Raw genomic sequence first — 13,183 nt, forward strand, 5'->3', positions numbered from 1 at the left:
GCATGTTTTTGGGCATATAATATAATATAGCCAGCATGGTGAACGACTGGTGAGTACATCTGCCTCACAGTTCTGAGGACCAGGGTTCAAATCCCGGCCCCGCCTGGGTGGAGTTTGAATGTTCTCCCCGTGCCTGCGTGGGTTTTCTCCGGGAACTCCGGTTTCCTCCCACATCCCCAAAACATGCGTGGTACTTAACTGAAGACTCTAAATTGCCCGGAGTCAGCTGTGATTGGCTCCAGCACGCCCGCGACCCCGGTACGAATAGGCGGTTCGGAAAATGAGCCTATCCCAGCTAACTGCGGGCAGGCGGCGGGGTACACCCTGAACTGGTGGCCAGCCAATCGCAGGGCACATACAAACAAACAACCATTCGCACTCACATTCACAGCCAAACCAAAGCAGTGCATGCAAGAGTGAAACTGAAACTACTGCATCGATAGTTTCAGTTTAGTATCGATCCGATCCCACACTAACCTGGTAGCGATATTATCGATATTTTAGATCGATCCGTCCACCACTCATAGGTGTCCCAGGCATGTAATGGAGAGCGGGGGCCAGGGACAACAGGTTGTTGGGGGGGATTTGTTTGTGTCTTTTTATCATCTGTTTTGTGAAGCACTTTGTGAACATTTCTTCTTTATCAAGTACTGTGTGTGTATCAATTAACACAACTGGCTGCGTAACCACGTTTATGGAGGGAAGAATGTCATCGGCATAGGTTTTTAGAAGTGCGCATGCGTGTAAGGGGTAAAAAAAAAAAAAATCGTCATCTGCGCACGCTCACACTCAATATTACGCACACGCGCAGTTCGCTTGAGCGTGTACTCACTATAAAGCCGCCGAGTTCCTCTTGTCTCCTTCCACCTTCAGCCATTTTGATCATGTTGGGAGCCGTGGGACGCTGCTGCACCGGGGCTCTGCAGGCTCTCAGGCCTGGGGTCCAGCCCCTGAAGGCCCTTGTCGGATCACCGGCCGTCCTTTCACGCAAGTCCATTCAGTCTTGGGGATTTTGAGCGAAACCGCACGTGCCCAAAACGTCATAAGACGGCTTTCAAATGCGCGACGAAAGCTCTGCTAACGTTAGCTGTTGCTAGCCACACGCTGGCTGCCCTTTCGAGCGGCTTGACAGGCCCTGACATTCACGCGTCAATTTAGGAGTAATGTAGGGCTGTAAAAGGTCTTCCTCAACTAGAAGCAAATGTGCGTGGTCATTGTTGGCAGACCGCATGCGTTGGACGATGTCTTGACTGGTTTTGCAATGCTAGCAGCAATGACCTTTCCTAAATGACATGAGGTGGCTGCTAGACTAGCATTACGGGCTGGGCGTATTGGTGTTGTTTTTCTTGCGGACTTTTAGCCTCAACGTTGCTCCAGCAAAGCATCAAATACCTTACGCAGAGCGAGGAAAATGTATTCGATGATATGATTGGATAGAATGGGAAGGAACCTGCAGCTGTCACACTTTGTCTCCGAAATGACGACGTTAGCTTCGGGTTGGTTTCATTCAGCTGACATTCTCAGGTAGTGAATTGCTTCCTGAGCTTTGTCATGGAATTTGTTTTAAAATTCATCAAGCGTTAATTTGGGGCTTTGTGATGGTTATCACATTGATCTATAGCCGTCAGACAAGCATGATTTCTGCTTTTAACTTTGCACAATAGCTGGCCGATGTGAACAGAAGGTCATGACTGTGAATTGATTGTTGGGGTTGTGTTTCTCACAGGCAGAGACTATGTTGCGCCTGTCGCTGCCGCCGCTGCTGCTGGTGTTGCCAACGGACGCATCGTGGCTGTCATCGGTGCTGTGGTGGACGTCCAGTTCGATGAGGGCCTACCACCCATCCTCAACGCCCTGGAGGTCGCTGCCCGAGAGTCCAGACTCGTTCTGGAGGTGGCACAGCATCTTGGTGAGCAGCCGGACTTGTAATGCTGTCTTGTTTCCTACTAGAAGAACATGGAAGCTACGATGTGAGGGTTGGAAATTAACTTGCCTTGTTTCGTGAAGGTGAGAACACTGTACGCACCATTGCTATGGATGGTACTGAAGGTCTGGTCCGTGGACAGAAGGTTCTGGACACTGGAGCACCCATTAGAATCCCAGTGGGTCCTGAGACCCTGGGTAGGATTATGAACGTCATTGGTGAACCTATTGATGAGAGGGGCCCCATCTCCACAAAGCAGTAAGTTCACTTTGGAGATGAAATTAAACACACTTATAGAACATGCATGCATTTGATGCAGTGTTTGCTTCTCTAAATGCATTTGTTACCCGTGTTCTCTTCACAGGACTGCACCCATCCATGCTGAGGCACCTGAATTCACTGACATGAGTGTGGAGCAGGAGATTCTTGTGACTGGCATTAAAGTGGTGGACTTGCTGGCCCCTTATGCCAAGGGAGGAAAGATTGGTATGTGCAAAATGAATACATTTTATTTTAAATAAATTTGATTGTAAAATTTCAGCATCTTTTTATGGTTTCAGGGCTCTTTGGTGGAGCTGGTGTAGGCAAGACTGTGCTGATCATGGAGCTGATCAACAATGTAGCCAAGGCCCACGGAGGTTACTCTGTGTTTGCTGGTGTGGGCGAGCGTACCCGTGAGGGAAACGATTTGTACCATGAAATGATTGAGTCCGGTGTCATCAACCTGAAGGACACAACCTCCAAGGTGAGCACATGAGACAGGCCTCACCTTGTTTTTGTTTTGTTCTTTTTGGCGCTCTCTATTCTACAACTCGCCTCCTCCTCTGCTAGGTGGCGCTGGTGTACGGACAGATGAACGAGCCCCCCGGCGCTCGTGCCAGAGTGGCTCTGACTGGACTGACAGTGGCAGAGTACTTCCGTGACCAGGAGGGTCAGGATGTGCTGCTCTTCATCGACAACATCTTCCGCTTCACACAGGCTGGCTCTGAGGTCAGCACTTCCTGAACAAGTGTGATGTGTACTGAAGTTGGAATTGGGCTTTACACGATCAGGATTTTTGGGGCTGATCAGCAAGTTTTATTAAAAAAAAAAAAAAAAGAGAATAACCGTTCACCAATCCTATCACAAGACGGAGCAGTCTATTTACATGACTTGTTCATTTATTGTATATACTTGTGTACTGTATCCATCCATCCATTTTCTGTACAGCTTATCCTCACAAGGGTCACTTGCGTGCTGGAGCCCATCCCAGCTCAAAATTATTTTCTAGCATTTTAGACAAAAGTTAAAACACCAATGACCTCTCGGAGGCATTCAAGGATTGGCCACTGACATAAGTTTAGGTCAGATCAACATTACATGACAGAAATAATGGGTGCTAGCTTACTGTAATTAGATTACTTAAATACTGTTAATGACATGCTTACTCTAACTTTCTCACTGTCCCAGCTATATGGACGAGTGTTGTCCAGAGTTTGAGTCCGTTGGACACCCCCTCCCCCCCACCACGCTGCTTTGTTTGAACGCGGCATGCTCTTCGTGTACATTCTTCAGGTGCTCGATCAAATTTGTTGTGTTGAAGCAATTAGATGACGTTCCCCACGACGTACTTCAGTTGTGCAAAGACTGCAAATAACTTACGTGTTTGTCTGAGACACCGCAAAATCGTCCCACACACCGTGTTTTTTCAGGTCTTTATTACATTTATTCGCCGTCAGATAGTTACAGTACTGCGTAACAAGACGTGACAAGGCTAGAAATAAACAAGCGTTTGGATTCATATGTGCCGAAGACGCGGAGTTAAATGTCTTGTGCGCAGCCGATCGATGACGTCATTGATCGGATCGGCGACTTATGACATGAAAGCCGATCAGCATAAAATACTAATTATCGGCCGGTAACACCGATCAGATCGGCGTAAAGTCTAGTTGGAATTGGTTTGAACCTTTTCGTTTGACTTCTCAGGTGTCTGCCCTGCTGGGTCGTATCCCCTCTGCTGTGGGTTACCAGCCCACTCTCGCCACAGACATGGGTACTATGCAGGAAAGGATCACTACCACCAAGAAAGGTTCTATCACATCAGTTCAGGTACATTCAACAGTCCACTTCATAAAATGTGTATGTGCTTTAATTTAAAAATGGTACCTACCTCCCCCTATCAGGCCATCTATGTGCCTGCTGATGATTTGACTGACCCCGCCCCTGCCACCACCTTTGCTCACTTGGATGCCACTACTGTGTTGTCTCGTGCCATCGCCGAGCTGGGCATCTACCCTGCTGTCGACCCCCTGGACTCGACCTCCCGTATCATGGATCCCAACATTGTTGGAGCCGAGCACTACGATGTTGCCCGTGGTGTGCAGAAAATCCTTCAGGTCTGACATTTTAAGTTGTACCTAGCCTAATTGATTGTTTGTTTTAATTTATCCTTAAAGCCTAAATTTCCACAATTTATTTTTGTTGCGCAGGACTACAAATCCCTTCAGGATATCATTGCTATCCTGGGTATGGATGAGTTGTCTGAGGAGGACAAGCTTACTGTGGCCCGTGCCCGCAAGATCCAGCGGTTCCTGTCCCAGCCATTCCAGGTGGCTGAAGTCTTCACGGGCCACATGGGCAAACTGGTGCCCCTAAAGGAGACCATCAAGGGCTTTAAGGACATTCTTGGAGGTGAGTGTGGTGGGGTCCCCATGAACACTTAATGGACTACTCAACATTTTACGTAATTATTAATTTCCTGTTTCTCTTAGGTGAGTATGACTCCCTGCCCGAGCAGGCCTTCTACATGGTTGGCCCTATCGAGGAAGTGGTCCAGAAGGCTGAGAAACTGGCTGAGGAGCACTCCTAAATGCCTGAACAATCGAACTATTGAGGAACTAAGAAGAAAACAAAGAAATAGGCAGGGGTCCAGCTGTTAGGAGTACTCGATTTATAAAACGTGTCCAAATACAAATGTACCTGTCTGTCATCTTAGTTTTATTTAATGTCACCATTTGCAAAAAAAAAAAAGATGGAATAAAAAACAAGTCTGTACACAATTCGTCAACTGTTCTTTCTCTATAGAGAATCTTCTACCTACGCTGACCACAAGATGGCACTCATGAGCCATGTTTAGCAGCGATCCAAACTGTTGTTGCTGAAATAAAATGACAAACTGGTAGCATGTGTATTTTTGTGTAGCGCAATGAGGTCATCGACTGTTGTAGTTGACTCGGATCAGTAAAGTGTTCTATGTGAAGAGTGGCTTGCGGTATTGTAGTGTTAAAAACCTGACAAAAGGAGACCTCACACCCTTGTCATTACATTTGTAAGCTCGACAAGGAAATATCATGCTCCATGCCTTCCTGAACAGAATGCTTTTTATTGAACCCAAATTGAAGTTGTTTTTTTTTTTTTTTCCTCTCCGTCCCCCCCGCAACCTTTCACACAGGCTTATCACCAAAGACCTGCACATTGGCCGGAACATAATGCTCCCTTCAGATAAGGCCTTCAATATGGCACAGCATAACCAAAGGAGAACGTTTAATTGGAGAAAGGGGGGGGGGGGGGGAAAGCAAATTTAGTTTTGCAATCTGAGGTGGGGGAAAAAAAAGACACTTTTCTTGTAACTGCATTTTGAATAGTTGACTGCTCTAACAGTATCAGAACAAGTGGTCGTGTTGAAGAACAGGTGTGTAAAAATGTTACAAACTAGTGCACTTATTGCATTGGCTTGGCAATGGGAATGGCTTCTTTACTCAGAATGTAGGTGGAGACGCAGGTTGGCATGTAGGACAGCGGCAGCCAGAACAATTTGGCGTCCCATCCTGGTGAGTAGCGAGTACGAGGTCGAACGGCCGATACCGCGTGCTCCATACAGTTAACCACCTTCATCAGGTCTCCATCTGATAGCTTAGCAACTTTGTCTGATAAGAGTGCTAACGCTGTAAGGGATGGGCGAAGAGAGGTATAAGAAATAATTTGAACAAGAAAGAGAATATATAAGCCAAACTTACATTTCTGAAGGTACTCCTGTCCATAGTCATCTCTGACTTCCTGAGGCACCTTGTCCCACAGCCACTTGATATTCTTACTCAGGATCGCAGCATCTGTCACGTTTGTTTTGAAGAAGCCCGGTTCAATGCACAGGACCTTGACACCAAAGGGTGCCATATTTAGCCTAAGTGGGGAAAGCCATTTATCATCAGTGCTTGTTTCAAAGCTAAAACTTGTTGCCCAATGTCCACAGCTTCACCTCAGGCTGTCGTTGAACGCTTCCACGCCGTACTTGGAGACGGTGTACGGACCTCCGGTGGGACTAATCCTCCCAAACACGCTGGCCACGTTCACCACCCTGCCCCTGGCCTTCTTGATGAGCGGCAGGACGCTCAGAGTCACAGCGATCACCCCGTTTAGGTTCACATCCAGCATGGACTTGTAGTCATCGATGGTTAGCCAGTCGCATGGGGCCGTGGGGACGGACACGCCGGCGTTGTTAACTACGGCCCACAGGCCTGCGAGGACCACATGAGGAAGTCAGTGTAGACAGAAAATGCCAACATTTTAGAAGCCTTGAGAAAATTAACGATGATCGGTTTTGATTGATGCTGGCCTTGCTTTTGGCTGGGAACCAGTCTAGGGTGTAGCCCACCTCCCAGTCAGTCAGCTGTGATAGTTTTCCTCTTACCCACTAATGAGGACACGCACTGTGTGATGGATAGATGAATGACAGGTGAGGCATCCGTTTCCACAAAATAGCGGAGGAGGCAAGCGTCCGTCGGTCCGTTTTCTGTACTGCTTTTCCTTTTCAGGGTCAAGGGGAGCTTCAGTTTATACCAGACGAGTTCGGGCAAAAGGCAGGCTACGCTCTGGACTGTGGTCGCCAGTTAATAAGAGCTGCACACGCACAGACCATTCACACAAACCTTCACACAATCACTGAGTGAGAACCGAACCCACGCAGCCTAGAAGGAAGCCAGCCAGGTGAGTGAACAACCACACCATCAGTGACTGGGACAAGGGTTCAAAAGAATACCTTTAAAACAAAGAAAACCCTTTTTTCTTTGCAAATAAAGCACCTTCCATCCATCAGTCTTCTATTCTATATGATTGATGTTTTTGCTTGTCTTAGATAATGATGATCTGATTAAACAAATTCTTTATCTAACTGTCCGTATACATTGCATGTACTGTGCATCCTAAATCAGGGGCTCTCAAAGTTTTTGTGTCCAGGCCCCCTTGCAGGGCAGAAAGTTTTCCCCTTCACAATCCTAATGACAATTAACAGATATGATAGTGCCCATCCTACTAAGAGTCCTGGTCATGGTTTTGTTCATATGTTAAAATCTGAAAGTGAGGGAGACATGACCTATCTGTACACGACAGATGGAAAAAGTACTCATACTCTGTACTTAGGTAGATTTACAAATACTTAAGCAGAAAAAGACTCTGCCGAAGTATTGATTCTCAACTTCTTTAGTAAACAAAAAGGTAAGACTCTTAAAATGTACTTACTTTCATTTATATACAGTTCAGTACCTGTTCTGATAACTTGGCACAATAACAAATGCACACAAAATACTTTCCCTCTTTTATTAACTTACATACTGTTGTTCTTGAAATGAGAAAAAGAAGAAAAATGGACACGCTACCAAAACAGGTGCCCCGAGCTTTGTGAACGTTGTGAAGTATTTATACTTTGTTACTTCCTACCACTGCTGCACACTCACCACGCTGCCCCACTTTGTCCTTGATCATGGCTGCAACTTTGGCGACACTTTCAGCAGATCGAACGTCCAGGTGTGTTGTGGTCAAGTTTCGAGAGCATGACTTTCTCAGCTCCTCTTCGCCCTTCTCCGTGTAGCAGGAGGCGATCACCCGGAAGCCCAGGTTGTCCAGGTGACGGGCCAGGAGGTTTCCAAAGCCCGTGTCGCAACCGGTGATGTACACATACTTGCCGTCTTTGTCGGAGACCCTGGGTAGCTCCCTGAGCCAGCGGTACAGGTAGTAGAACACGACAAGTCCCAGGAGGAACAGATACATGTCTGCGGGAAGCATAGAAGGAAATCAGTAGTTCTCCAACATATACACTACTCCTCTCAAAACATTAGAGATGTTTGGATTTTGGGTGAAATCTCAACGGGAACCTAAACTACACCCCAGAATAACTTTTACAGGTGAACGTAATTTGACCTTCCCTTGAATGCACGTCCAACTATTCAGCGTTTCGGTAGTTTTTTTGCACCGCTTGCTGTTATGACATGGAGCTGAACGGCAAAATTGACAACAGGTGTTTTCAGCGCCGTGCAAAGGGGATGGTGGGGGGTGACCCTGGGCATCCACTTGGGAGGGTTATTTATTTTGCAACCTGCAACCAGACACTCACACTTGGAACATCCTGCAATGGCGAGGTTACTTTAACAGCATGGTGAAGCGCCAAAGAGAAGTTTAAATACAAATTGTAGTTGAACCAGGAAATACATTGGTCAATTCCTTAATCAAACACCGACTGTGAATTTTGCCTTTCAGCTCCTTGTAAGAGAATAGCAACGGGAAAAGTACTGAAACTGAGAAGAGTCTGTCGTACGTGCATTCAAACGTTTAGAGAAGGCCATGAGGTTCCACTGTAGGCTATAAATGTTGTACCGGTAGTGCATTTTAGGATTTATCCAGACATTTTTACCCGAAAGCCGAATATTCCTAGCTTTTTGTGGGCAGTGTGGGGTGACATGACATTGCACAATGTTTTAGGACCAACGTGGCAGAATGTAACCTTTACCCCCGTGCGTGCACATAATCCTAACAGCATCCAACTTGACTTTGACATGGGAATTACATTTTTCACTATCACCCAGCTTGCAAACGGTTGCATAAATTTAGGGTTAGAGGTTAGCGAAGGTAAATACATTGGAATGGGCCTCCATTCAGTAATGAGCAACAAAAACCACTTCCCGTGTACGACATCTTAATTTATGATACGACTTAAAAAGTCATTTCATTACGCAGTATGCAATTGGTATTGTTAGCTGAAAAAGAAATACGTGATTTGGATACTGAAGTGGGCGTCCAATGTACAAATAGTACACATTTGCAGTTTTCTCATCATCTATTAAAATAATATATAGCAAGAAGTATTAGAAAGATAAGCACAACATCTTACCCGTCGACAGGAGGTGGACCAGAGCAATGTGAAGCGCTTAAGCGTGGAGTTGTCCTCTGTTCCATTAATGTACAATTTCTTTGAACTATTGAACCCCGCCCCCTTTTTAGTTTGTTTTTGGGTATGACGGAAATGTATGCAGAATGGCGCCCCCAGCTGTCAAAACAGCCGCACTTCAATTGGTGACAAGACCTCATGCTTCTTCGTGTTATTCTTATCTAAACGCGGACGGAAAATGGGGCAATGTAGCATCAATAAATTGCTTCCAAGGTAATAATCATAAGTGCGGCTACAAACCGCTGTCGATCAAGTACCGTTTCCCAACTTTCCAGAGTTGTAAACAACTGGCTTGAGGAAGCACAGCCAGTTGGCTTTGTTTACTTTGGAATTTCCTCTGTCGAACATACAGTGGAAACACACTCCTCTCCAAAAGTATTGGAACAGTGAGACCAATTCCTTTTTTCCTCTTCTTTTTGTTGTTGTTTTAGAGTGAAAGATTTGCGTTCGACATCAAAAGACAAATCAACAGTTCAGCTTTAATTTTGAGGTATTTATGAACAGGGTACACCAAGGTTTTAAGGGAATTCAACTCAATGCTGACTATCCTGTGGTTGCAAGTCCTTAACTGCATCAAGCCTGCCTGTGGTCCATGACCAAACTTTTGCATTCTTGTGATGCTTTTCAAGGCTTTCTATTGGTATTTTTGTGGAGTCTTATTTCCTTCAATCCTCTCATCAGCAGGTAAAATACATGCTCAGTCTACTGTATACTGGGGAGTCTGGAGAGTGACCAGGCCTCTCTCGAACCTTCCACTTGTTGCCCCCGATGAACTCCCTTCCTTCCTGTTTAGTTTTGTCTTGGGTCATTATCTTGCCGCATGACAAAGGATCTCCCAAACAGCTCTGTTGCAAATTGGCACAGAAAATGTTTCTGTTGACTTCTGAAATCATTTTGCTGCTGTCATCATGTGTCACATCAGTGAAGATGGACATCCCATCCCCGGACAAACCATGCAAGCTCAACTGTGTTGTTTCCCCGCAAAGCTTTAGCTTTTACATCAATTTATGGTTAATCTTTGTCTCACCAGTCCATAAAACTTTGTCCCAGAACCTTTGAGGCTTGTCTCTGTAAATTATCTGCAAATTCCAACCTGGCATTCCCATTCTTCTTAATAGTGTTTTCTTCTCGTGTAAACATCTGCACATCTTGTTCATGTTCATGACCCGAACTCCTACCACCTGGAGCTTGTTGCTAATGTCAGTTGTCAACAGTTTCCTGGCAGCTTTCAACATGTTTTTGTTATCATTGGTTGTTGCCTTCCTGTCTGTTAGTTAGTAACTTAGTGGTTTCTGTCTTCTTTAGGGCATTCTAAATGGCTGTAAAAGATGTTTGTGGAATGACTTGAATTTATTTTCGATATTTTCACAGTTTTGCAATAGCTTGTTTTTTTCCCACCCAAAGCATAACCAGACTCTAACCAGACTCTGGTTAGAGACCAGACTCTGTTTTTCACATTGGTTACACCTAACTAATAAAATGAAAATAAAAAACTTCATTTTCAGTTGCACGTCATTAAAATGTGGTAAAGTGATGTAATTTTCCCCTCTTTTTTTTCCTCGATTTGGTTATGTTAGTTTAACAGATTTAAATCATGTGCAACCAATGTACATGTTCAAATTAAGTAACTTCAAATGATTTTTTTCCCTCAATGTATAAATGTAGTCTTCACGGGCAAATCCAAAATGTCAACATGAGCGTAGACCAGGGGTGAGCAAACGTTTGTGCTCAAGGCCCATATTTGATTTATAAAATGGATAGATGAGCCAGGTCATTCGTAGAGGAGCTAAAAAAAAATGTTAGAATTAAATATTTATTTTAAATTCAACTATTAAACATCCCTTCGATTGGCTGGCAACCAGTTCAGGGTGTACCCCGCCTCCTGCGATTGGCTGGCGACCTGTTCAGGGTGTACCCCTCCTCTCGCCCGAAGGTAGCTGGGATAGGCTCCAGAACTCCCGTGACCCTAGTGAGGATAAGCGGCTCAGAAAATGCATGGATGGATGGATGTTTAACATTCATGTCAGATATGTATGTAAAATATATTATTTTCCATCCATCCATCCATGCATTTTCTGAGCCGCTTATCCTCACTAGGGTCACGGGAGTTCTGGAGCCTATCCCAGCTATCTTCGGGCAGGAGGCGGGGTACACCCTGAAGTGGTTGCCAGCCAATCGCAGGACACATATAAACAAACAACCATTCGCAATCACATTCACAGCTACGGGCAATTTAGAGTCTTCAATTAACCTACCATGCATGTTTTTGGGATGTGGGAGGAAAACGGAGTGCCCGGAGAAAATCCACACAGGCACGGGGAGAACATGCAAACTCCACACAAACGGGGGCGGGGATTGAACCCCGGTCCTCAGAACTGTGAGGCAAACGCTGTAACAAGTCGTCCATTATTTAAAATTAATCTATCCACCAATTAGGTGGCACGGTGGCCGACTGGTAAGAGCGTCAGCCTCACGGTTCTGAGGACCCGGGTTCAATCCCCGGCCCCGCCTGTGTGGAGTTTGCATGTTCTCCCCGTGCCTGTGTGGGTTTTCTCCGGGCACTTCGGTTTCCTCCAACATCCCAAAAACATGCATTAATTGGAGAATCTAAAATTGCCCGTAGGCATGACTGTGAGTGCGAATGGTTGTTTGTTTGTATGTGCCCTGCGATTGGCTGGCAACCAGTTCAGGGTGGCTGTACCCCGCATCCTGCCCGATGACAGCTGGGATTGGCTCCAGCACGCCCGCGACCCTAGTGAGGAGAAGTGGCTCAGAAAATGGATGGATGGATGGATCCACCAATTATTTCATGAAATAAATGAATAAAGATAAATTTCATCCATTTCTTCACCGCTTCTCCTCACTAGTGTCGCGGGCGTGCTGGAGCCTATCCCCGCTGTCATCGGGCAGGAGGCGGGGTACACCCTGAACTGGTTGCCAGCCAATCGCAGGGCACATAGGAACAAACAACCATTCGCGCTCACAGTCACGCCTACGGGCAATCTAGAATCTCCAATTAATGCATGTTTTTGGGATGTGGGAGGAAACCGGAGTTCCCGGAGAAAACCCACGCAGGCACGAGGAGAACATGCAAACTCCACACAGGCGGGGCCGGGGATTGAACCCGGGTCCTCAGAACTGTGAGGCTGACGCTCTAACCAGTCGTCCACCATGCCGCCTAAAGATAAATTAAAAAGTCAAAATAATAATGTTACACAAACAATAAAAATGATCAAATTAATAATCAAATAATTCATTCTCATCTTTAATGTTATTATTCATAATTAATTTAATTAACAGACCAATTATTTAATAAAATACAAAAATGGCAAATGTATGTATTTTTTATATTACTATTATTTTTTGTATTTAGATTTATTTAGAATATATCAAATAACAAATTATTATTGGCATCCTTTGGCAATGGATTTATGCACCGGTCATGCTGGCTTGCAATGTCTTTGGTGTCTATAAAACCCAATCTGAGATTTGCAGGTCTTGTTGCAGTCGTTCCAAGCGACGTTTTGAAGTACGTTCAATCTTGTGGTTTATAGCGCTGCTTAACCAATCATTTTATGATATAAATGAATACAAAAAAAAATTGATGAAACAGATATGTCAGGACTATTGATAATGTAAAAGAGGAACTTTACCTTTCAGCATTACGACAACCCAAAGCACAATGAAGATGCAAGTTTTTAACCGAGACCTACTGTAAATCCAATTCCAAAAATGTGTGAGCACAAGCGATAGAGATGTCCTCACAATCTGACACATTCCGGGTGCTTTTGCGTAAAAGACTGAACAAATATTTCAATTAACCTTTGTTTCCTCACAAGAATTCAAGAGTACATACGCTATTAACTGTTCAGCCTGAAGGAAGGTTTCTGGGCACCTGGGGGGAGTTTACATTATTACCATGTGGTGGCAGCAGTGTACTTTAAATAGTTGCGTCTTATTATTTTTCAAGTATCCTCGAAGCGCCTCCTTCCTTTGACTAAATTGCAGTATGATTTAAACAAATGGGAATAATCTACAATGTGCGTCTCACCTTCATCACCATG

The 13,183-nt window shown here is 45.0% G+C and overlaps 2 protein-coding genes across 2 annotated transcripts; one reads left to right on the forward strand and one right to left on the reverse strand.

The window, feature by feature from the left end:
- Positions 1 to 812: 812 nt before the first annotated feature.
- On the forward strand, positions 813 to 4,962 carry atp5f1b (ATP synthase F1 subunit beta). The gene is made up of 10 exons (XM_061690532.1): positions 813 to 991; positions 1,731 to 1,909; positions 2,008 to 2,182; positions 2,289 to 2,410; positions 2,485 to 2,669; positions 2,756 to 2,914; positions 3,890 to 4,012; positions 4,087 to 4,299; positions 4,393 to 4,594; positions 4,675 to 4,962. The coding sequence occupies exons 1-10, from the start codon at positions 885 to 887 to the stop codon at positions 4,770 to 4,772; spliced, it is 1,563 nt and encodes a 520-aa protein (XP_061546516.1). The 5' UTR covers positions 813 to 884; the 3' UTR covers positions 4,773 to 4,962.
- Positions 4,963 to 5,265: 303 nt separating this feature from the next.
- Positions 5,266 to 9,148, reverse strand: LOC133409934 (retinol dehydrogenase 7-like). The gene is made up of 5 exons (XM_061690545.1): positions 9,063 to 9,148; positions 7,633 to 7,947; positions 6,159 to 6,417; positions 5,920 to 6,083; positions 5,266 to 5,847 (listed from the first exon to the last, which is right to left on the reverse strand). The coding sequence occupies exons 2-5, from the start codon at positions 7,943 to 7,945 to the stop codon at positions 5,624 to 5,626; spliced, it is 960 nt and encodes a 319-aa protein (XP_061546529.1). The 5' UTR covers positions 7,946 to 7,947; positions 9,063 to 9,148; the 3' UTR covers positions 5,266 to 5,623.
- Between the last annotated feature and the right edge of the window lie 4,035 nt (positions 9,149 to 13,183).

The sequence above is a fragment of the Phycodurus eques genome, chromosome 1 (genome assembly GCF_024500275.1).
Source record: "Phycodurus eques isolate BA_2022a chromosome 1, UOR_Pequ_1.1, whole genome shotgun sequence".
Taxonomy (NCBI): Eukaryota; Metazoa; Chordata; class Actinopteri; order Syngnathiformes; family Syngnathidae; genus Phycodurus; species Phycodurus eques.

Excerpts from the sequence above, each read along its gene's own strand:
- atp5f1b (XM_061690532.1), top strand. The coding sequence starts at position 885 with ATGTTGGGAGCCGTGGGACGCTGCTGCACCGGGGCTCTGCAGGCTCTC. Across the intron at positions 1,910-2,007 it reads GGAGGTGGCACAGCATCTTG|GTGAGAACACTGTACGCACC; the intron begins GTGAGCAGCCGG and ends TGTTTCGTGAAG. Across the intron at positions 2,183-2,288 it reads GGCCCCATCTCCACAAAGCA|GACTGCACCCATCCATGCTG; the intron begins GTAAGTTCACTT and ends TTCTCTTCACAG.
- LOC133409934 (XM_061690545.1), bottom strand. The coding sequence starts at position 7,945 with ATGTATCTGTTCCTCCTGGGACTTGTCGTGTTCTACTACCTGTACCGC. Across the intron at positions 6,418-7,632 it reads GGACAAAGTGGGGCAGCGTG|GCCTGTGGGCCGTAGTTAAC; the intron begins GTGAGTGTGCAG and ends TGGTCCTCGCAG. Across the intron at positions 6,084-6,158 it reads GCGTTCAACGACAGCCTGAG|GCTAAATATGGCACCCTTTG; the intron begins GTGAAGCTGTGG and ends TTCCCCACTTAG.